Source organism: Bos grunniens, chromosome 11 (assembly GCF_055505025.1).
Source record: "Bos grunniens cultivar Pamir isolate PY7600 chromosome 11, Bosgru_T2T1.0, whole genome shotgun sequence".
NCBI classification, from domain to species: Eukaryota; Metazoa; Chordata; class Mammalia; order Artiodactyla; family Bovidae; genus Bos; species Bos grunniens.
Genome location: NC_141175.1, coordinates 58,928,004 through 58,949,253, shown reverse-complemented (window position 1 = coordinate 58,949,253; position 21,250 = coordinate 58,928,004). Strand labels below are relative to the sequence as shown.

The 21,250-nt window shown below is 45.9% G+C and overlaps 1 protein-coding gene across 2 annotated transcripts in view; it reads left to right on the top strand.

The window, feature by feature from the left end:
- Positions 1-21,250, top strand: part of POLR1A (RNA polymerase I subunit A) — an 84,627-nt gene that overhangs the window by 44,978 nt on the left and 18,399 nt on the right. Inside the window, exons 15-22 of one of the 2 annotated variants that reach the window (XM_086326557.1) lie at positions 11,164-11,313; positions 12,944-13,127; positions 15,702-15,784; positions 15,899-16,057; positions 17,736-17,834; positions 18,818-18,970; positions 20,247-20,329; positions 20,751-20,916. In XM_086326557.1, the coding sequence (XP_086182683.1) occupies positions 11,164-11,313; positions 12,944-13,127; positions 15,702-15,784; positions 15,899-16,057; positions 17,736-17,834; positions 18,818-18,970; positions 20,247-20,329; positions 20,751-20,916 (1,077 nt within the window). Of the gene's footprint in view, positions 1-11,163; positions 11,314-12,943; positions 13,128-15,701; positions 15,785-15,898; positions 16,058-17,735; positions 17,835-18,817; positions 18,971-20,099; positions 20,330-20,750; positions 20,917-21,250 lie in introns of both variants that reach the window. The other variant, XM_086326556.1, reaches the window with a different exon arrangement.

The window sequence follows — 21,250 nt, the reverse complement described above, 5'->3', positions numbered from 1 at the left end:
GTAAGCCATCTCAACTTATCTTAGAAATAAAGGGATTTTAAGTGTTAAGTAAACTAAGATCATGGCATCCAGTCCCATCACTTCATGGCAAATAGATGGGCAAACAGTGGAAACAGTGGCTGACTTTATTTTTCTGGGCTGCAAAATCACTGCAGATGGTGATTGCAGCCATGAAATTAAAAGACGCCTACTCCTTGGAAGGAAAGCTATGACCAACCTAGACAGCATATTGAAGAGCAGAGACATTACTTTGCCAACAAAGATCCGTCTAGTCAAGGCTGTGGTTTTTCCAGTGGTCATGTATGGATGTGAGAGTTGGACTGTAAAGAAAGCTGAGTGCCGAAGAATTGATGCTTTTGAACTGTGGTGTTGGAGCAGACTCTTGAGAGTCCCTTGGACTGCAAGGAGATACAACCAGTCAGTTCATCCTAAAGGAGATCAGTCCTGGGTGTTCATTGGTAGGACTGATGTTGAAGCTGAAACTGTAATACTTTGGCCACCTGATGTGAAGAGCTGACTCATTTGAAAAGACCCTAATGCTGGGCAAGATTGAGGATGGGAGGAGAAGGGGACGACAGAGGATGAGATTGTTGGATGGCATCACCGACTCATTGGACATGGGTTTGGGTGAACTCTGGGAGTTGGTGATGGACAGGGAAGGCCTGGCATTCATGGGGTCGCAAAGAGTAGGACATGACTGAGTGACTGAACTGAACTGAACCATCCAGAATTTATTAGAATTTTGTTTAAACGTAAGCAGTGTGTTCAAAATAGAACCAAATAGTGGACAAAGACTACATAACTAGAGCTACAGATACGTTCATCCACCTCAGTCTGAGAATCCAGCCAAAGGAAATCATCTGAAATGTAGTATTGATAAAAGCCACTTGAAAAAAGCAGTCCATGACATCATGGTTTATAGTGGTGGAATATTAGAAAAACCTAGATACTCAGCACTGGGGCTGTGTAAATTGTGGGACGTTTATTAAGATATTGCTCTGTGCTGTGCTTAGTCACTCAGTCATGTCCGACTCTTTGCAACCCCATGGACTGTAGCTCGCCAGGTTCCTCTGTCCATGGGGATTCTTCAGGCAAGAATACAGGCGTGGGTTGCCATGCCCTCTTCCAGGGGATCTTCCAAATGCAGGGATTGAACACAGGTTTCCCACATGCAGGCGGATTCTTTACCGTCTGAGCCACCAGGGAAGCTTTGTGTAGTTTAAAATAGTGGCTTTAAAGCATTGTGTGACAGTCTGGAAAATTTTCAACGTAATGTTGAAAGAAGAAATAGACTACACAGTTCTATGCATAATAACAGAACCATGTTAAAAATGTATATGAGCAAAAATTTGATACAAAAAAGATCAAAATGATAGAATAATTTGGTTTGTGTTAGGAATAATTTAACATTCCTGGGCTCTGCTTACTGTATAACCAAGTAAAATTAGAAAATAGGCCCAGATTTTATTTATGTCACAGTTGAGATTTTTCCGGGTTTCTTGAAAGGTTGGTACAGGCTGTTATTTCTGTACAAGTAGGTGAAAGAAGGGAACAGTTATTGCACTGCATAAGAATTTGTTAGTGACCCAGTCTAATTCTACAGAGGAAAGCCATGTTTTGGATCAGGAGATAAGGAACTTAGCTTGGGAAATTTATTTGTACTGCCTTAAAAAGTTAAGTCTTAGACTGTTTTTCCAGGACATTTCATACAGCCTCTTGAGTGGTTTTCTTATATTATGTGACTAAACCATTATATACTTGTTCACTTTACCATTAATGGATGTTTGGGTTGTCTTCAGTCAACTTCATTTGGCTGTTACAAATAGAGCTGCTATGAACATTTTTGTATATGTCTCTTATTGAACATATGTATGCATTTTCATGGGTAAATACCAGGGAATCAAATTGCTGAGTCATAAAATCTACCTTCACCTGTAATAGATAATTGAGTAAACAGTTTTCCAAAGTGATTGTAGCAGTTTACACCTCCATCAGCAGGGCAGGAGAGTTATGGTTGCTCCTTATTCTCAGCAGTACTTGCCTGCCAATGCAAGAGAAGTAAGAGACGTTGGTTCGATCCTTGGGTTGGGAAGATCCCCTGGAGGAGGACATGGCAACCCACTCTAGTGTTCTTGCCTGGAGAATCCCATGGACAGAGGAGCCTGGTGGGCTACAGTCCATAGCGTCACACAGAGTCAGACCCAACTGAAGCGACTTAGCATGCCCAGTAACGAATGAGTTTGAGCACCTCTTTATATCCTTATGGCCATGGGATCTCACCTTTTGTGAAGTTCCTGTTCAAGGCTTTTGCCTTTTTTCAATCCTATGCCATTCTCTTATTAATAGATAAGAGTTTTAGAAGTCTATCCTTGTGTAGGTCCATTACCAGGTTATAGATATTACAAATACCTTCTACTTGATGGCTAGCCTTTTTGCCCTTTCACTTAATGCTGTTTTCTAATGATCAGAAGTTCTTTATTTTATGTAATATAATTCACCAGGCTTTGCCTTTTATGGCTGCTGCTGCTGCTAAGTCGCTTCAGTCGTGTCCGACTCTGTGCAACCCCATAGCTGGCAGCCCAACAGGCTCCCCCGTCCCTGGGATTCTCCAGGCAAGAACACTGGAGTGGGTTGCCATTTCCTTCTCCAGCCTTTTATGGCTAGTCCTGTATAAAAATTATTTGCCTGCCTCAAGGTTATTAAGATATTTCCCTGTATCTCTGTTAGCAGTTTTATTGTTTTACCATTCATGTTTAGGTCTACTTCTGCCCAGAGTTGGTTTTTGTGGGTGTGTTGATGTGAGGTAGGGGTCAGGATTCATTTTTTTCCTGTAGGACTATCCCGTTGATGTGACGTAATTGATAAGAAGATGTTTGCTTTTCCTCTGCTCTTTAGTATCTCTTGTGTCCTAAATCAACTAATTGCATACATGTAGGTCTACTGGCTTCATTTCAGTTCCTTTGGTTGTTTGATTCCATTGCACCGATACTACACTCTTAATTATTGTAGCTTTATAATAAGTTTTGATTTTTGATAGAGACTATACTATACTACATTGTTTTTCAAGACTGTCTTGAATATTCTTGGCCCCATGAATTTCCATATAAATTTCAAAGCCATCTTGTACATTTCTGCCAAAAAATAGCTACAAAGTTTTGTTGGAATTACATTGCAGCTACAGATCACTTTAGGGAGAATGGACATATTTCCAGTACTGAATATTCCATTCTTTCAGTGACATAGAAGTCTTGTTTATCTTTCGTTAGATTCATTCCTAGATATTGCTATTATAGATGATTTTATTTATTGAATTTCCTATTTGTTTATGGTTAGTATATAAAAATACAAGTAATTTTGTGTATTGTCCTTGTACTCCACAACCTTGCTGATTTCATTTATTAACTATAGAAGTGTAATGTAAGTTTTTATTTAAAGAGATAGTAATATCAAAGGAAAAAGGAAAAATTTCTTCTGTCTCCAATTCCATTGTTCATCTTCTCTGTGCATACTCTCACAGAGAAGAAATAAAAATGAAATCATGTACCTACTCAGGGGAACCATGAACCATGATTAAATTTGATAGTCAATTTTGAGTTTGTATTTAAGAATGCTTCTTTATCCATGTTATTCTGTTGCCTGAGACATGAATTTTCCTTATCCGTAGGTATGTGAACCTCAGGTTTAACTGAGCTGTAAGATGGCTTACTTTAAATGAGCTGTCAGATCCTCCAAAGGGAATGCCATTATTTCCATTATTTTAAGAAATCCCATTATTTCAGGCCATTTGAACCACCCTAACATACTTCAGATATAGCAAGAAGTTTATTTAACTCTTTTCATGTGCTGGGGTGATACAATGTTTCTTGTAATTGCTTTGTGACATACTTAGTTCACTTAATGATCTGTGGGCTTCTCAGATGTCACAGTGATCAAAGAATCTGCCTGCCAATGCAGGAGACGTGGGTTCGACCCCTGGATCCAGAAGATCCCCTGCAGTAAGAAATGGCAACCCCTCTAGTATTCTTGCCTGGAAAATTCTATGGACATAGGATCCTGGCAGGCTATAGTCCTTGGGGTCGCAAAGAGTCAGACATGACTGAGTAGGCATGTTATGATAATAGTCTATTGTGGGGTTCATTCTCTGCACATGTGGATTGACTTCATTCTTCTTAACCCATTCTGTGTTGTACCCGGTAATATGGATATTCTCTAGTTGATTTAACTGTCCCTCTAATGGCAAATATTTAATGAGTGTTCAGTTATTTTCCTGTTTGGCCATGCCATGCAACTTGTGGGATCTTAGTTCCCTGAGAATATTGTGGATGGTCTATTATTCCTAGCATAGTTTATGACCAGAAAGTAAATTATACACTTCTACAATATCAGTGCAGGAGGAGACCCAGAATCTTGTCTGCCACCCTTGTTTGTTTGTTTTTTTAATTGAAATATAATTCATACCATAAACTTTACCATTTTTAGTAAGTGTGTAATTCAGTGCTTATTTTTAGTATATTCTCTGTGGTGCAACCATTTCTACTGTCTAATTCAAAAATATTTCCATAATCCCCAAAAGAAACTCTGTTCCTGTTAGCATTCAGCCTTAATTCCACCCTCCCTCATCCCCTGGCAGTCACTTTCTGTCCCTATTGATTTTCCTGTTTGAGACATTTCATAAAAATGTCTTGTCTCTTTTAGTTAACATAATAGTTTCAAGATTCATCCATGTTGTAGCATAAACAGTACCTCATTTCTTTTCATGGCTGAATAATATTCAATTGTATGGATATTCCACATGTTATTCACTTGTCAGTTGATAAATGGATAATTTGGCTTGTTTCCACTTTTTGGCTGTTACAAATAAGGCTGTAATGAGTATTCATGCATAACTGGTGCATGAAACTGATGCACTCATTTATATGAACATGTACTTTCAATTCTCTTGAATATATAGCTAAGAGAGAAGTCACTGAGTCATATGGGAATTCTGTGTTTAACTTTTTTGAGGAACTACCAAACTGTTTTCCAAGGCAGCTTACAATTTTACATCCCCACCAACAGGACATGCGGGTTCCAATTTCTCCATATTCACCAACATTTATTTTTCTTTTGTTTTTAAAATAACCATCTTAGGGGAGTTCTTTGGCAGTGCAATGATTAGGACTTGGCACTTTCACTGCCAGGGCTTGAGTTTGAACCCTGATCAGGGATCTAAGATCTTATAAGCAAGTGGCACAGCCAAATAATAATAATAATAAAATAAAATAACCATCTTGTGAAGTAGTCTTTCATTATGGTTTTCATTTGCCTTTCCCTAATGATTAGTATAAGTTAAATAAGCAGGTGACAATATACAGCCTTGACGAACTCCTTTTCCTATTTGGAACCAGTCTGTTGTTCCATGTCCAATTCTAACTGTTGATTCCTGACCTGCATACAGGTTTCTCAAGAGGCAGGTCAGGTGGGCTGGTATTCCCATCTCTTTCAGAATTTTCCACAGTTTATTGTGACCCACACAGTCAAAGGCTTTGGCATAGTCGATAAAGCAGAAATAGATGTTTTTCTGGAACTCTCTTGCTTTTTCCATGATTCAGCAGATGTTGGCAATTTGATCACCCTTATGCCAGAAAGTGAAGAGGAACTAAAAAGCCTCTTGATGAAAGTGAAAGTGGAGAGTGAAAAAGTTGGCTTAAAGCTCAACATTCAGAAAACAAAGATCATGGCATCTGGTCCCATCACTTCATGGGAAATAGATGGGGAAACAGTGTCAGACTTTATTTTTCTGGGCTCCAAAATCACTGCAGATGGTGATTGCAGCCATGAAATTAAAAGACGCTTACTCCTTGGAAGGAAAGTTATAACCAACCCAGACAGCATATTAAAAAGCAGAGACATTACTTTGCCAACAAAGGTCCGTCTAGTGAAGGCTATGGTTTTTCCACTGATCATGTATGGATGTGAGAGTTGGACTGTGAAGAAGGCTGAGCGCTGAAGAATTGATGCTTTTGAACTGTGGTGTTGGAGAAGACTGTTGAGAGTCCTTGGACTGCAAGGAGATCCAGCCAGTTCATCCTAAAGGAGTTCAGTCCTGGGTGTTCATTGGAAGGACTGATGCTGAAGCTGAAACTCCAATACTTTGGCCACCTCATGTGAAGAGTTGACTCATTGGAAAAGATCCTGATGCTGGGAGGGATTGGGGGGCAGGAGGAGAAGGGGATGACAGAGGATGAGATGGCTGGATGGCATCACTGACTCGATGGATGTGAGTTTGAGTAAACTCTGGGAGTTGGTGATGCACAGGGAGGCCTGGCGTGCTGCGATTCATGGGGTCGCAAAGAGTCAGACATGACTGAGTGACTGAACTGAACTGAGCTGAATGATTAATAATATTGAGCAGCTTTTCTTGTGCTTACTGGCCATTTGTAATATCTTCTTTGGAGATATGTCTATTTATGCCCTTTGCCCACTTATTCATTGGGTTATTTGTCTTTTTATTGTTAAATTCTAACATTTCTTTGTATATTCTGGCTACCAGATCTGTCTCACATATATGATAACACAGGTATTTTCTCCCATTGTATGGGTTCTTTTTTTCTTTCTTGACAGTGTCCTCTGACACATAATTTTTAAAAATTTTTATGAAATCCTATTTATCAACTTTTTTTTTGTTCCTTGTACTTTTGGTGTTATATCTTAGAAACGTTTGCCAATTCCAAGGTCATACAGATTTACAGCTGTGTTTCCAACTAAGAGTTTTATGGTTTTCTCCCTGACATTTATGTCTTTGATACATTTTCAGTTAATTTTTCTGTGTATTATGAGATAGGGGTCCACCTTTATTCTTTTGTTGGTAGATATGCAGTTGTCTCAGCATCATTTGTTAATAAAACTATTCTTTTCCCATTGAATGTTCTTAGCACTCTTGTTAAAAATCAATTAGCCACTGAGGTATGGGTTTACTTTTAGACTCTTATTTCTCTTCCATTGGTCAGTATGTCTGTCTACGCCAATGAGTGCTGTGTGCTGTTGCTTTAGTTGGGTCCGACTCTTTGTGGCCCCATGGACTGTAGCCCACCAGGCTCCTCTGTCCTTGGGATTCTCCAGGCAAGAATACTATTTGCCATGCCCTCCTCCAGGGGATCTTCCCAACCCGGAGATCGAGCCCATGTCTTATGTCTCCTGCATTGCAGGTGGGTTCTTTACCACTCATGCCACCTGGGAAGCCATGTCTTGATTACTGTAGCTTTGTAATAAATTTTAAATCTGGATATATGAGTCCTTCAGCTTTGTCTACTTTCTCAAGATTGTTTTGACCATTTGGGGTCCCTTGCATTCCCATTTGAAATTTAGGGTCAACTTGTCAGTTATGCAAGTTGGAATTTTAATAGGGATTGCATTGAATATGTAGATCAATTTGGAAAGTGTTGCCACCTTAACAATATTAAGTCGTCCAATCCATGATGTCTTTTCATTTACTTAGATCTTCTTTAACTTCTTTCAATAGTATGTTATTGTTTTCCACTTAAAAGTCTTAGACTTCTTTGGTTGAATTAATTCCTGAGTATTTTATTCTTTGTGATTCTATTGTACATGGAGTTGTTTTTCTAATTTCATTTTCAGATTGTTCATTGTTAATGTATAGAAATATGATTGATTTTTGAATATTGATCTTGTATCTTCTGGTTTTGCTCAAGTCATTTACTAGTGCTAACAAGTTCTTCTGAATTCTTTCAGGTTTTCTCTGTATAAGGTTATTCCATCTGCATTCAGAGGTTGTTTTCTTTCTTACTCTCCAATCCGAAAGCCTTTTCTTCTTTCCATGCCTAATTGCCCTGACTTAAACCTCTAGAACATTATTGAGTAGAGTGGCAAAAGCATGCATTCTTTCCTTGTTCCTGATCTTAGAAAGCATCATCTTTGCTCGCTGAAAATGGCAGTGGTGGTTTTTACATCAGTGCCTCCCCTTTATCAGGTGGATGATGTTGCCGCCTATTCCTAATCTGTTGACCGTTTGTGTCGTGAAAGGGTATTGAGATTGTCAGATGCTTTTCCTGCTCCCTTGATTTTGCAGATGAAGTGGCAGGTCCATCTCCCTTCCTTACATGTATATGGCTGCATGTGTTACCCTTCTCCCAGACTTTCCATCCTGACTGTGCCCAGCTGGCAGTTCCCACTGCGCATGTGGCACTGTGGTTTAAGTGCAGCTCGTAGTCAGCATCCCAGGAGAGTCGCCCTCCTACCTTTCTCCTTACCCTCTGTCCTGGCAGTGCCAGCCTTGTGAAGACTGAGGGCCAAGACCTTCCTGGTCATTTTCCTCAGAGATATCAAGGAGTATTGTCTGCTTTCTGTAACAGTGTTGTTGTCAGCTGTTCCCCAGCTCCTGGTGCACATGCATAAAAAGACAGCTGCTCTCGTAACCGCCCTGACCCCATTTGTACATACAGATCCTTCTTTATGGGCCTGGTACAGGCATACAAAGAGCTGTTGATGCCACCGGATGGCTCCCAATGCCCTCCAGCCCTGCCCCGCCTACCCACCCCCTCACCACCCCAGGACCTCTCCAACCGGTCTGCCTGCCTCAAGCCTATTGCTTCCTTGGGAATGCATGCTCTTGGCTTCTCCAGAACTGACCCGTGGTCATCCCAGGTACATCCCAGGTCATCCCAGCTCCCATGTGGGCTGCTTGTGAGGTTGCCTCCCTTGACCTCCTGTTAGTAGCTGCATAGGTGGTGCAGTGGTAAAGAATCTGCCTGCCCATGCGGGAGACCCAAGAGATATGGGTTTGATCCCTGGGTTGGGAAGATTCCCTGGAGGAGGAAAGGGCAACCTGCTCCAGTATTCTTGCCTGGAAATTTTCCATAGACAGAGGAGCCTGGCAGGCTATAGTACATGGGGTTGCAAAGAGTCGAACATAACTTTTTGAGCATGTACACACTTAGAGTGAATGAGAGCTTCCCAGGTGGCTCGATGGTAAAAAAAATCTGCCTGCCAGTGCAGGAGACACAGGAGAAGTGGGTTAGATCCCTAGGTCAGGAAGGTCCCTTGGAGAAAGAAAGAACAACCCACTCCAGTATTCTTGGCTAGGAAATCCCATGGACAGAGGAGACTGGCAGGCTACAGTCCATGGGGTTGTTGTAAAAGAGTTGTACACGACTCAGCAACAACTCAGAACAACAGATTGAATGGATGGCCATACTAATTTAAGCAGGAGAAGGACTCGGCAGCCTTTCAAGTAGCCAAAATTAATTCTAGTCAAATCGATTTCGGGGATCAGCTCTGTTACAGTGAATCGTGTGGAAGCCCATTGGGTGGCTGAGCTGTCATCTCACCAGCATGCCCTGTGGTGGGCCTCACACAGAGACTCCGTCCTGCGTGCTCCCCACTCACGTTGCCTTAATGACTGCTTCTAAAGTGCCAAGTCTTCTTGTCAGTGTCACTTGGGAGGCTTATTTTCTGCATCATTGATATAGCCTCGAAGTCCAGGCCAGGAATGTGTTGGGTTGACCAAAAAGTTCGTTCAGGTTTCTCTGTAACAGGCTATGGGAAAACCCGAAGGAACTTTTGGGCCAGGTCAGTATGTGGAACGGGATCCTGCTAAAAGTGGAATCTGAGCATGTCACTCCTGTGATCAAAACCTTCCAAATACCTATCCTTCACACTCGAATGAAAAGCCTCCTGCCGGAAATGAATGATCTGACCTCCTCTGAGCTCTGAGCTCTGAGCTCCCTGGTGGTAAGGCCCTGCCTGTCCTATTCAAAATCCCAGGTATTCTTTCTCCCCCTGCTATACCCTAGCTGTTCCTTCCCTGCTTTATTTTCCTCCAGAATATGGATCCGCTTGGGACTGGAGCCTCTGTTGAGGGTGGCAACTGTTTTATTCACCACTCCCCCCAGCGCCTGGTTCATAGTAAGCACTCAACATATAATTGCTGAATGAATGAACAGATCGTAACTGTATTCTACACATTCACAATGCTAAGGCTAAGAGAGCATAACCATTTGCCCCACAACTCATGACCAGTATGGTGGAGTGGACACTGGGACACCCCCAGAGTCTCAAAGCTTCAGCTGCAGCTCGCTTCTCAGTCAGATACTTGGGCCTCCTCTGTGAAGCTCTTTTGAGGGAAAGCTCTGAATTCTTAGTCTTCACATTCTTTCCTCCTTGGCGCCAGAAAGTCAACGCTGTTCTGCAGGAGGATCTTAACTGATTGTATGAGACAGTTGTCACGTGCTTTGATGTGGTCTGAAAATGGGAGAAGGATGCTTCCGATGAGCGTTCCTGGACCTTTGCCCCGGTCCTGGGGCTGACATGTCAGGGTTGCCTTTGCCTCCCTCAATCCTGCTGTCCTTCTTTCTTTTTTTTTTTAAACCACATACAAATTTAAATCTTTCTCTGCTGTGAGCCCACAGCCATTTATTTTCCTTTTCTTCCCTTGGTCTATTCAGGAACTTAATTTTCAGGTCAGGGGGTTATGCACTCTAAGAAGTGAGGTTCTTAGTGGTGTGTGTTTGTTTCTAATCCTGTTGTTGTTCACTTGCTCAGTCATATCCGACTCTGTGACCCCTGGACTGCAGCACACCAGGCTTCCCTGTCCTTCACTGTCTCCCAGAGTTTGCTCAAACTCATGTCCATTGAGTCAGTGATGCTATCCAACCATCTCATCCTCTGTCACCCTCTTTTCCTGCCCTCAATCTTTCCATGCATCAGGGTCGTTTCCAATGAGCTGGGTCTTCATATCAGGTGGCCAAAGTTTTGGAGCTTCAGCATCAGTCCTTCCAATGAATTCAGGGTTGATTTCCTTTAGGACTGACTGGTTTGATCCTTTTGGTGTCCAAGGGACTCTCAAGAGTCTTCTCCAGCACCACAGTTTGAAAGCTTCATTTCTTCAGTGCTTAGCCTTCTTTATGGTCCAGCTCTCACATGCTGTACATTATACATAAATCACATAAGCAGAAAAGTAAAATCTGAGATCAGGTTGTCCCACAGACAAGAAACTGTCCCTTTGTTGGTGGTGGTGGTGGTGGTTTTTTTTTTTTTTTCTGCTTTACCTACAGCTCATCAGAATGGAGTTGTCTGCCTTTTAGGATTAAGAAAGACAAGTGGACCTAAAAGGAAACATCTCAGCTTTTCTTCCTTGCATCAGCTTTGTCTTCTTTTTCTTTCCAGGTCGTGTCCACATTGCTCATCAACATAATCCCAGAGGACCATATCCCCCTGAACTTGTCAGGAAAGGCGAAGATCGGTGGAAAGGCCTGGGTGAAGGAGTCTCCTCGGCTCGTTCCCGGCTTTAACCCCGACTCCATGTGCGAGTCCCAGGTATGGCTGCCCAGCTGTGTGCATTGGAGACTTCCAGTCCCAGGTTTAGGCGGCTTGATTTAAAACCAAGACAGAGAAGTGGAGGCACATGTATAGAAAGAGGAGTCGTGCCTTGAAGGAAAGAGTTGTACCGAGCTGTGTAGAGTCAACCACTAGCATTCCTTTTCAGATTTATATTTTTTATTTTTATTTATTTGGCTGTAGGCTGTACTAGGTCTCAGTTGTGGCAAGTGGGATCTTTAGTTGCAGCATGTGAACTCTTAGTTGCGGCATCCGGGATCTAGTTCCTTGACCTAGGCATTGAACCTGAGATCCCTGCATTGGGAGCTCAGACTCTTAGCCACCAGACCACCAGGGAAATCCCCGACCATTAGCACTTGGCTCTTATGTAAAGCCCATAACCAGCTTGGGAAGGCTCTTCCAGCAGAAGGCCTCAAACTTGACTCTGCAAAGCTTGGAAAGGCAGACCCTGAGACCTGTGAGTGGCTGGCTATCATCACCCTGTGCTGAGGTTTCACACCTCCCAGCTCCATGCCTAGGAACCAGGCCTCAGCAGCAGCTCCAGGACAACCAAACCCTGGGGACACAGCGCTGTTGCAGGAGAGTGAGACTGTGACCCCACATTGAAGATTTTCAGGGCCTCATGTGCTCTTTCTGGGGAAGTATCCCCAGGGCCCCTGCTCACAAGGGCTTTGTTGCAGGGTCTAACACACATGCCATTCATAATAGAACCCAAGCTGCCCCTTTTCTTTCCCTTCGTAGATCATACGCTTAATGTGTGCAGCACTTTTCTTTAAATTAGAAATCCTTTAAACTAGAAATTTAAATTTAGTTTTAAATTTAAATTCAAACTAGAAATTCTTTAAATTAGCTTCTAATGCTTGAAACAAGCTTTAAGAAAGTACAAATTCAGTGCTTAAAGCGTATTAGAAAGGTTCTGTGTTTCTTACTCCCAAGGTTCCAGGGAGGAAGTACCTAGGCCAAGGTCACAGTTATGAAATTTAGACTCAAAATGCACTCCTTTCCAGTCACAAAGTTTTTATCAAGGATACATGACCCCAAATCAGAATGGATGGGTGATGGGAGTGGGGCACATAGGAACACACTGAACTGTCTATAGTTGGGGAGGGGGTGTAGTCCCCGAAAAAGAATTTTGTTTAATGTTCTTTTTTTTATGCTATTTACTTTATTTTTGGCTGTGCTGGGTCTTCGTTGCTACGTGGGTTTTTTTCTCTAGTTGCGGAGAGCCTGGAGGCTACACTCCAGCTGTGGTGCACAGGCTTCTCACTGCAGTGGCTCCTTTTTTTGGGCAGCACAGGCCTCAGCAGTTGTGGCTCCTGGGCTTTAGAGTACAGGCTCAGTACTTATGGCTCACAGACTTAGTTGCTCCAAGGCATGTGGGATGTTCCCAGATCAGGGATTGAACCCATGTCTCCTGCATTGGCGGATGAATTCTTTACCACTGAGCTACCAGGGAAGCCCTGAATGTTGTTCTCTGTGTGCTCACCTGCTTTATCCCCTTCTTTGCATCAAGAATTTGAGGCAGTTGAGGGTTATAAGGTTAGTAAGACATGGAGTGAGGGAGGGGCGGGGCTCCCCCCACCCAGTGCCAGTGGCCATCCGTCCGCAGGTGATCATCAGAGCAGGGGAACTGCTGTGCGGGGTGCTGGACAAGGCGCACTACGGAAGCTCCGCCTACGGCCTGGTCCACTGCTGCTACGAGATCTACGGTGGGGAGACCAGCGGCAGGGTTCTCACCTGCCTGGCCCGCCTCTTCACCGCCTACCTGCAGCTCTACAGAGGCTTCACCTTGGGTGAGTGAGGCAGGTGGCTCTGGGGCCCCACCCTGCTCAGTCCGCTTCTGCAGCCAGCCCACCTGCCAGGGTGTCTCCCGGTTCCAGGGGAACAGCCGGGCTCCCTTCACGAGGGCATCTTCATGGGGCCTCCGGTGACACTGCACAGCCTGCTGCTTCTCCGTGCTTCCGCAGCCCCCGACACACACCCATACCACCCTAGTCTCTTCATTTCTTCATACAGCACAGAGTGACGCCCTTCCCCATCTGCATTTCCATTCTGTCCCTTTATCAACACCTTTCCTTATGGTCTCCAGTGTCCTAGACTGATTTTTCTTCACACTCATACCTCCATTCTCTCCTGCAAGTGCCCTTCCAGAATCTTTCTGGCACTCTGTGCCCCACCTGGAGTCTTCCCTGTTGTCAGAACAGCCCACACCACCCGACACAGCGGGTTCTGTTGGAAACACCACGTTGGGGCTGACCTGTCAAGTGATTGTAAGACAGAAAGAGGAACTCTCTCCCTGGAAATGACAGCCCACTGTTTTAGGAAGTTGACTCTGATAAAGAAAACAAGGGGGCCGATATTTTCCGTGCCACGAGCTCATTCAGAGCAGTGTGTCTCTCGGTATTCACCGTGGAGTCCAAGCCCTTCTGCAGTTTCCCATGCATGAGGAATGGGTGTCAGGCCTTGCACTAAGCAGGACTCCCAGCAAGCATGGGAATCATCCCGCTGATGAGACTGAGTTCATGGACTGGCTCACATGCAGACAGGGAGCCAGTGGGTCTGCTGGAGTTTGCTCACTGGCCTGCAAGAAGGCCATCATAATTATAAAATTTATATTGTGGAAAAGTCAAAATAATCACAGACATGAAAATAATTAAAAATCACCCAGCATTCAACTGCCAGAGATAACACCAATATTGACTTGATATGTGTCTTTCTAGACTTTCCAAGTATAAACACTTTCTGGGAAAAAGGGGTTCCTACAGTAATACCTAGTGTTTTGTGATCTGCTCCCCTCCACCATTTACAGATAATGTTTTATAAATGTCCTTCTGTAAGCAAATATAAACTGACTTCCTCAGATCCGTGGCTATAAACTATTCTGCTTTTGTAGATGTACCATGGTTAATTTTACCAGTTCCTATTATTAGGTTCCTGGTTCTCACAGTATTTCTCAGATGAGCTTCCTTGAACAAATGCCTTTAAAAATGGAAAGTAGATGGACTTCCTTGGTGGCACAGTGGATAAGAATCCATCTGCCATTGCTGGAGACATGGGTTCGCTCCCTGGTCCAGGAAGATCCCACAGGCTGCAGAGCAAGTAAGCCTGTGTGCCACGACTACTGAAGCCTGCACGCCTAAAGCCTGTGCTGCACAAGAGGAGCCATCACAGTGAGAAGTCCATGTACGGCAACAAAGAGTAACCCCCACTCGCCACAACTAGAGAAGCCCGAACAAAGCAATAAAGACCCAGCGCAGCCAAAAGTAAAAAAAAAAAAAAGTAGAGGAAGAATCCACACCCAGACCGTGATGAGGACCAAATCTAACAAGCAGCTCTGCTCAGCACATGATCCGAGGAGAAACTGGCCAAAGTGCAAAGACTGTCTGGTGCCGAGACTGAGAGGGAGCAGGGCCAAGCTGGGTGTCAAGCTTGGAGGGAAGTCCAGGCTAGAGGAAGTGCCTTCAGCCCTCGCAGCCAGAGGTCACTGAAGGCACAGCAAGATGGCCTGGAGCCGACCCTGTGGAAGGGCCCATTGTCATGGTGTGGCTTGCTCACAGAGAGACAGATTCTTTCTCCTCCTCAAGTTCTTTAGAGGCACTCAGGCTTCCAGGACATTGCATGTGGGAGTCCCAGACATCTTAGCCCAGCTTTGCAACACTGCAGCCTTGAATTCCTTTCCTCCTGAGACCTTGGCTGAGGGACTGTTGAGGTCAGTAGCTCTCAAATGTAGACAGAAAATAGTTCATTGAAAAATGAAGTGGGAAGACTTCCTGCCTAAGATGGGGAATTCCTTAGCCCTTTGAAGCCAGAGGACAGGCTTCGTTGAAGTGGCCCAGGGACTCTTCCTTCCAGAGCAACAGAGAGGACCCTGCAATGGTTGTCCCTGTCAGCCAGGCTTGGATATGTCTGTCTGTGCTTGCCCACGGATTCTCAAAGCTACACAGTGTGGTCCCTGCTGACATGTGATTTCTGGAAGTCAAAACGGGATGTCTGCCCCCTCCTCTTCTGTTTTCCTCAACCCCAGTTTTTCACCCAGAATGTCATCTTCACCTCTGTCCCATTCATCCAACATGTTTTTATTGAATGGAGGGCCTGTATCTGGTGGCCAAGTTTGGGACTTGGGCCTGGGTTGGCTTTCTACCTCCGTACCCATGGGCTCAAGTTTGAGCCTTAGCTTTGTCATTTGTAAGATGGTAAGCACTTAAGAGATGGTAGCAGTCTCTTTGAGGTGATGGGAATGTCCCCATCGTTATTCAGGTGCTTCCTGGGTGCCTGTTACCGTGCCCCATGCCCTGACCTCACCAAGTTCACAACCTGGTGAGAAGTCAGGCCTGGTTGCATCCAAACTGGTCTGTTTCACTTCACAGGAGTAGAAGACATTTTGGTCAAGCCGAAGGCGGATGTCAGGAGACATGGGATCATTGAAGACTCCACCCACTGTGGGCCCCGGGTGAGGAGGGGCTGGGGGCTACCGCCTACAGCAGAGTCGGTCGGGCTCCAGCAAATGGGGCTCACACCTTCCTCCCTTGCCTGCAGCCTCCAATGTTTCCTCTTTTAATCCTAGGCCGTCAGGGCTGCGTTAAACCTGCCAGAGGCAGTGTCATGTGATGAAGTCCAAGGGAAGTGGCAGGATGCCCATCTGAGTAAAGATCAGAGGGATTTTAACATGATTGACTTGAAGTTCAAGGAGGAAGTGAACCATTACAGCAATGAAATTAACAAGGTTAGTCCAGCGGCATGTGCTCTTACCACCACCATTTGAATGCTGTTTTTTTTGTTTTGTTTTTTTTCTAATTACATTTTGAGTCTCACTCTGGGCCTCTTGGAGCAATTTGACTGTTGAACAGCTGACTAGGTGAGACTCCAGATGGGGCGAGTAGAATTGATCACTTTGAAGAGCCAAGGGATTTGTACCCTCAGTTAGGGTCTGGAGAGGTCTTCCTTTGATTAATGCTGAGCATGAAGGCATTGCATTATTCTTTCTTTCTTTTATTTATTTATTTTTTCCCACACTACCTGGCTTGCGGGATCTTAGTTCCCCAACCAGGGACTGAACCCAGGTCCTCGGCAATGAAAGCGCCTAGTCCTAAGCACTGGACCGCCAGGGAATTCTGCACTAGTTGTCGTTTTAAATGTTTGTATTTTAGGGTAACGGCCTTAAAGGGGACTGAAGAAAGTCTTTTCCAGGGGCCTATGCAGGGTGGAGGGGCACAGTAAAGGATCAGCACCTCCAGTGCTGCGTGTGTAGGACAGCTGGGGTGAAGGCCCGTGTTTGAATCCTGGCTCTTCCATGGACTTGCTCTGAGATCTCCGGCCTTGTGTGATGTGAGTGGTCTGAGTGAGGTGTCCTCCCCTGGGGCAGGGATGGGAAGAGACCTGCCTCACGGATTTGCTGGCAGGATTCAGGAACTCATCTGCACAGTGTCCTGGGTGAGGTCTGACCGCCCTGCCAGTCCCCCAAAGCCCCACAGCTGAGAAAGGAGAGGGGGCCCCATTCTTGTCCCAGAGCTGGGGCTCCCAGTCCTACAGCTTGAAGGAGCCCACTGGCCCTCACCCCGGCCTCCTGGGCCTTGACACCCAACCTGAGGAGGAGAAAGGGAGGGAAGACCAAGCCTAGCCAAAGTCAGTGTTTGCTGACTCAGTTCTGATTGGCTGTCAGCAGACCTTTTTGGTACAGTTCTGTCCTTGCAAGGCGAGGTTTCTTCCAGCCTTCCAGCACTGCTCGAGAACGGGGAGGCTCAGCTTCCAGGGCTCACTGGGGATGCTGTGGGTGGGGCGTCATCTCAAGCGTCTCAGGATTACTTTATTTCTTTTCCTCTGTCTCTTCACGTCCACCTTGTCTCTCCTGTGTGAGGGTGGGTGTCTGCATCCCTAGGCAGAGGCTTAGATAAACTCAGAGCCACCCCCCACCTCTCCACAGCATCTCCCCAATCCACCTGGGGGCTTTGACTACTCTTTTGCCCCGGGAGCTGAGGCGAAGCGCCTGCTTGGCGCTTGGGCAGCATGTTGGCAGATATGAGTATGACACGGGCACTGGTCATCATGGCTGCTTGTCCGGGGCCAGGGCGTGCTCTGATGGGTAAGTTCCCAAGAGCACCACCTTAGGTTTTATTTTTAATCGGCTGCATTTCAGCATCACGAACTAAAGATGCTGGCCCCTCTGCATCTGCCTTCCGGCTTCCCAGCAGAGGTGTCGAGAGCGTGGCAGCCCGGGCCATTCTTTAGACCTCTTTCCAGGGCTTCCAGCCAAAGGCTTAATGCCGACAAGACTTCTCCTTAACCTCAAATGGGATCTGGCACTGCTCTCCAGATTCATAGTCTAAGTGGGCTCCCGCATTTACCTTCTGAACCTGAGATTCCTAAGGAGGAGTCACTGACCGATGTGTGTGTTCCATCCGCAGGCATGCATGCCCTTCGGCCTACACAGACAGTTCCCAGAGAACAATCTGCAGATGATGGTACAGTCTGGAGCCAAAGGTTCGACAGTGAACACCATGCAGGTGTGAGCAAAGGCAGGCTGGCTGCTTGGCAGAAGGCTGGGGTGGTTGTAGGAGGCACTTTTCAGATTTGTTTCTGTTTTTGAAAGAATCCATGTTCCACGTAAAGCATGGCAAATACTGCACAATACAGAAGTATATGTAGAAATCAGTACAGGAGCTAATCACTGTTAACACGCCAGTGTTGTAGACACACGGAGGTAAACATCCAGATAGTGTATTGTGTGTGTACATGTTAAGTCTCTTCAGTCGTGTCTGATTCTTCACGACTCCATGGACTGTAACCCACAAGGCTTCTCTGTCCATGGGATTCTCCAGGCAAGAATATTGGAGTGGGTTGCCATTTCCTTCTCCATAGTGTTTCATATAAATACCTATTATAAATTTAGATACTGTATGGTTATATATTTTCATGTTGCAGTGCTATCACAATGATTTCACAAATCTTAGCAACTTTTTTAAAAATTTGATGACCTTGAGAGAGTCTTAAGGACCATCTCATTGTTTGGTGAGTACAGAACAGTAGGAATGGGCTTACAAGGCTCGAGGCCACCAGGAAGCCCTTTTGACTAAGTAGAATCCAGACACACTGTCCCCAAGAGCATCACTAGGCAGTTTCACTCTCTTTTGACCTGAGAATGTTCAGGATCACAATAAACTATATTTTCTGCTCGTCTCAGTTTCCCTGTTAGGGAGGTCCCTTTCAGGTATAACACGAGATTCTGAAACATGGCTGCTTTTGCAAAGCACTATCTATTTCAACTGACCCCAAATGTGAAGATTCTAATCAGTCAGTGAAAGGAAGATACAGGTATTTTCCTGAAACATCAGCTTTCCTGGTTTATTAAGAAATGTAGGTTGACCTCCAGGAACTCCATTTCCATGCAGTTTTTCTTGAAGAGCAGGTGCTCCATCCCCTGCTGGGACAGAGCATCACTTAAGGCGTGTGTAGGTCTTCAGTCCCATCTGGGTTTCCCTTCTCCCAGATTTCGTGCCTGCTGGGCCAGATCGAATTGGAAGGTCGGAGACCCCCGCTCATGGCATCTGGCAAGTCGTTGCCCTGCTTCGAGCCTTATGAATTCACCCCCAGGGCTGGCGGCTTCGTGACTGGCAGGTTCCTCACTGGCATCAAGCCTCCGGTATGTATTTTTTGGTTTTTCCTTTTGGCTTTCCTCCTCATTTCTGTGCTCAGAAGTAGAAAGCCTATGACCTTCACCAACAGCTTTAAGCAAAGATAGTCAAGAAATAAATGCCTGTACATCCTTGCTTACCTTGTAGATGGCGGGGGCCCCTGAGAACCATAAGAGCCACATCACGTTCACCTTCAGAATGCCAGAGCCCAGTGTGGTACCTGGCACATCGTGGGTGCTCGGGCAGGATTGCTGATGAGTGGGAAGACGAATAAGATCAGTCCCAGCTCAACCTCTTCCTGCCTCGTGCCTTCTCTCAGCCGGTTCTTCCCTGCCTCTGAGGGCAGCTGGGGAAGGGGAAGCCCTCCCCAGAGTGCTCTCCATTGCCAAAAGGAGCATCACAGAGATTTATTTTACAAAGCTCCCCAAGAGAGCCTCACGGCTCTTCCTTGACCCTGGAGAAACTGACCAGTTGTGGCAAATGCCTAGTTTTTCCTCCATCAGCGATAGAACTCTCCCCTAAGAGAAAGGTTTTCTCCTCACACTTTGAGAAATGGTTTTTTGATTAGTGCTTTCTGTTGCCTAGTCCAGTGCATCTCTGCAAAGACTCCTCTTGTGGTCAGACAACAAGTCTAGGTTGTGAAGAGAACTGACCTTTTGTGTCAAGGCCATCGGCTATGCCCAGGGCTTCTCTCTTGGTCTCACACAGACTCTCCAGTGGTTGTCCATGGCCTCTGGCAAAGGGTAGTGGAGAGCTGATGTAGACCAGAGAGTTCTGAACGCTGGTTGCGACCCCTAAGTGAATCATGAAACCATGGTAAAAGATAGCAACTGGCTTTATGTGATGGAATAGAGTAGGGTGATAAAGAAGGCATCCGAGTGAGGGCTGGGGTCATTTCATAAAGTTCCATAGTTTTAGCTTGAATCATGTATCTTTATCCACACACGTGTGTGGATGTATGTACATGTTTGCCAATCGTTGTTACAAACACATGTCTCATTGTGGAAGTTTGGAAAACACTATGTGATGAGGCAGAAGTGCCATTTCTGTTTGAAACGTGGAGTGTGGCGCTGAGGATGGCCTCCTGAGCATGAGAACTGGCCCTGGTCCTCCACTTGTCCCTCTGCTCTCGGGCAGGATAAGACAGAGGTCACCCCAGGGGAACGCAGATGTCCCTGGCATCATCAGAGCCATCGGAGCTGCTGGGGACATGGGCCCGAGCCGCCCTCCAGGAAGCAGCTGTCCTCACTGTGCCGCCCCTGGGCCTTCCCGCTCCTCCCACAGGAGTTCTTCTTCCACTGCATGGCCGGCCGAGAGGGTCTGGTGGACACTGCTGTGAAGACCAGCCGTTCCGGATACCTCCAGAGGTAAAAAGCACCTGCCCTGCCACCTTCAGGTGGCTCAGCGTCCTGGGTCCACTCAAGCTCTGTCTCTTTTTCACATTTTCATTGCCAATTCGCTTAAGATCCCTTTGGGGGGAAAAAAAAAACTTCTGAAAAGTAATCCATGGGTGTTCTGAGACAGAAAATAGCCAGTTCTAGAGGATTGGTCTAGCGTGAACTCAGAGGTTTACAGGAAGGGCCCAGGTGTCAGCAGCTGTGCCCTTTCCCTGGGCAGGGCAGGCAGCCACGGCTGGAGGTTGGAGCGAGGGTCGCACAGGGGCACGGGAGCCAGCCTGTCCCGGGGCTTGCTTGGCTGTAGAACAGCAGTCCACCTTTCTGCCTCTGCCTTCCACCTGCCCTGTCAAATGCTGCTCCAGGAGGCACTGAGCCGAGGGTCTCTGTACAGGTGCATCATCAAACACCTGGAGGGGCTGGTTGTCCAATACGACCTGACAGTCCGTGACAGTGATGGCAGCGTGGTGCAGTTCCTGTACGGGGAGGACGGCCTGGACATCCCCAAGACACAGTTCCTGCAGCCTAAGCAGTTCCCCTTCCTCACCAGCAACTATGAGGTAGTGTGCCGCCTTCCGGAGCCTGGGGGTGGTGGGGTAGGGCCTGTGTGGTGGACCTCCCACCCTGAGCTTTGCCACCCAATCAGAGTGACCGCTGAAAACTAGAGGAGGGAGAATTTAAAAGCACCAAGCAACGCCCTGGAACGCCTGACATGGCAGATGCTTCGAACACCTGCACTGTTGGGGGCATTTACGGTCCTAAACTCGAGTGCACTGTGGCTGCTGTCTGCCTGCCTCCTCACTGCTGCCTGGGCACACAGGGACCCCTCTGCCCATTTTACAGCCAAGACAACCGAGTATGAGAGTTTAAGTGACGAGCTGGTGAGGAGCAGGG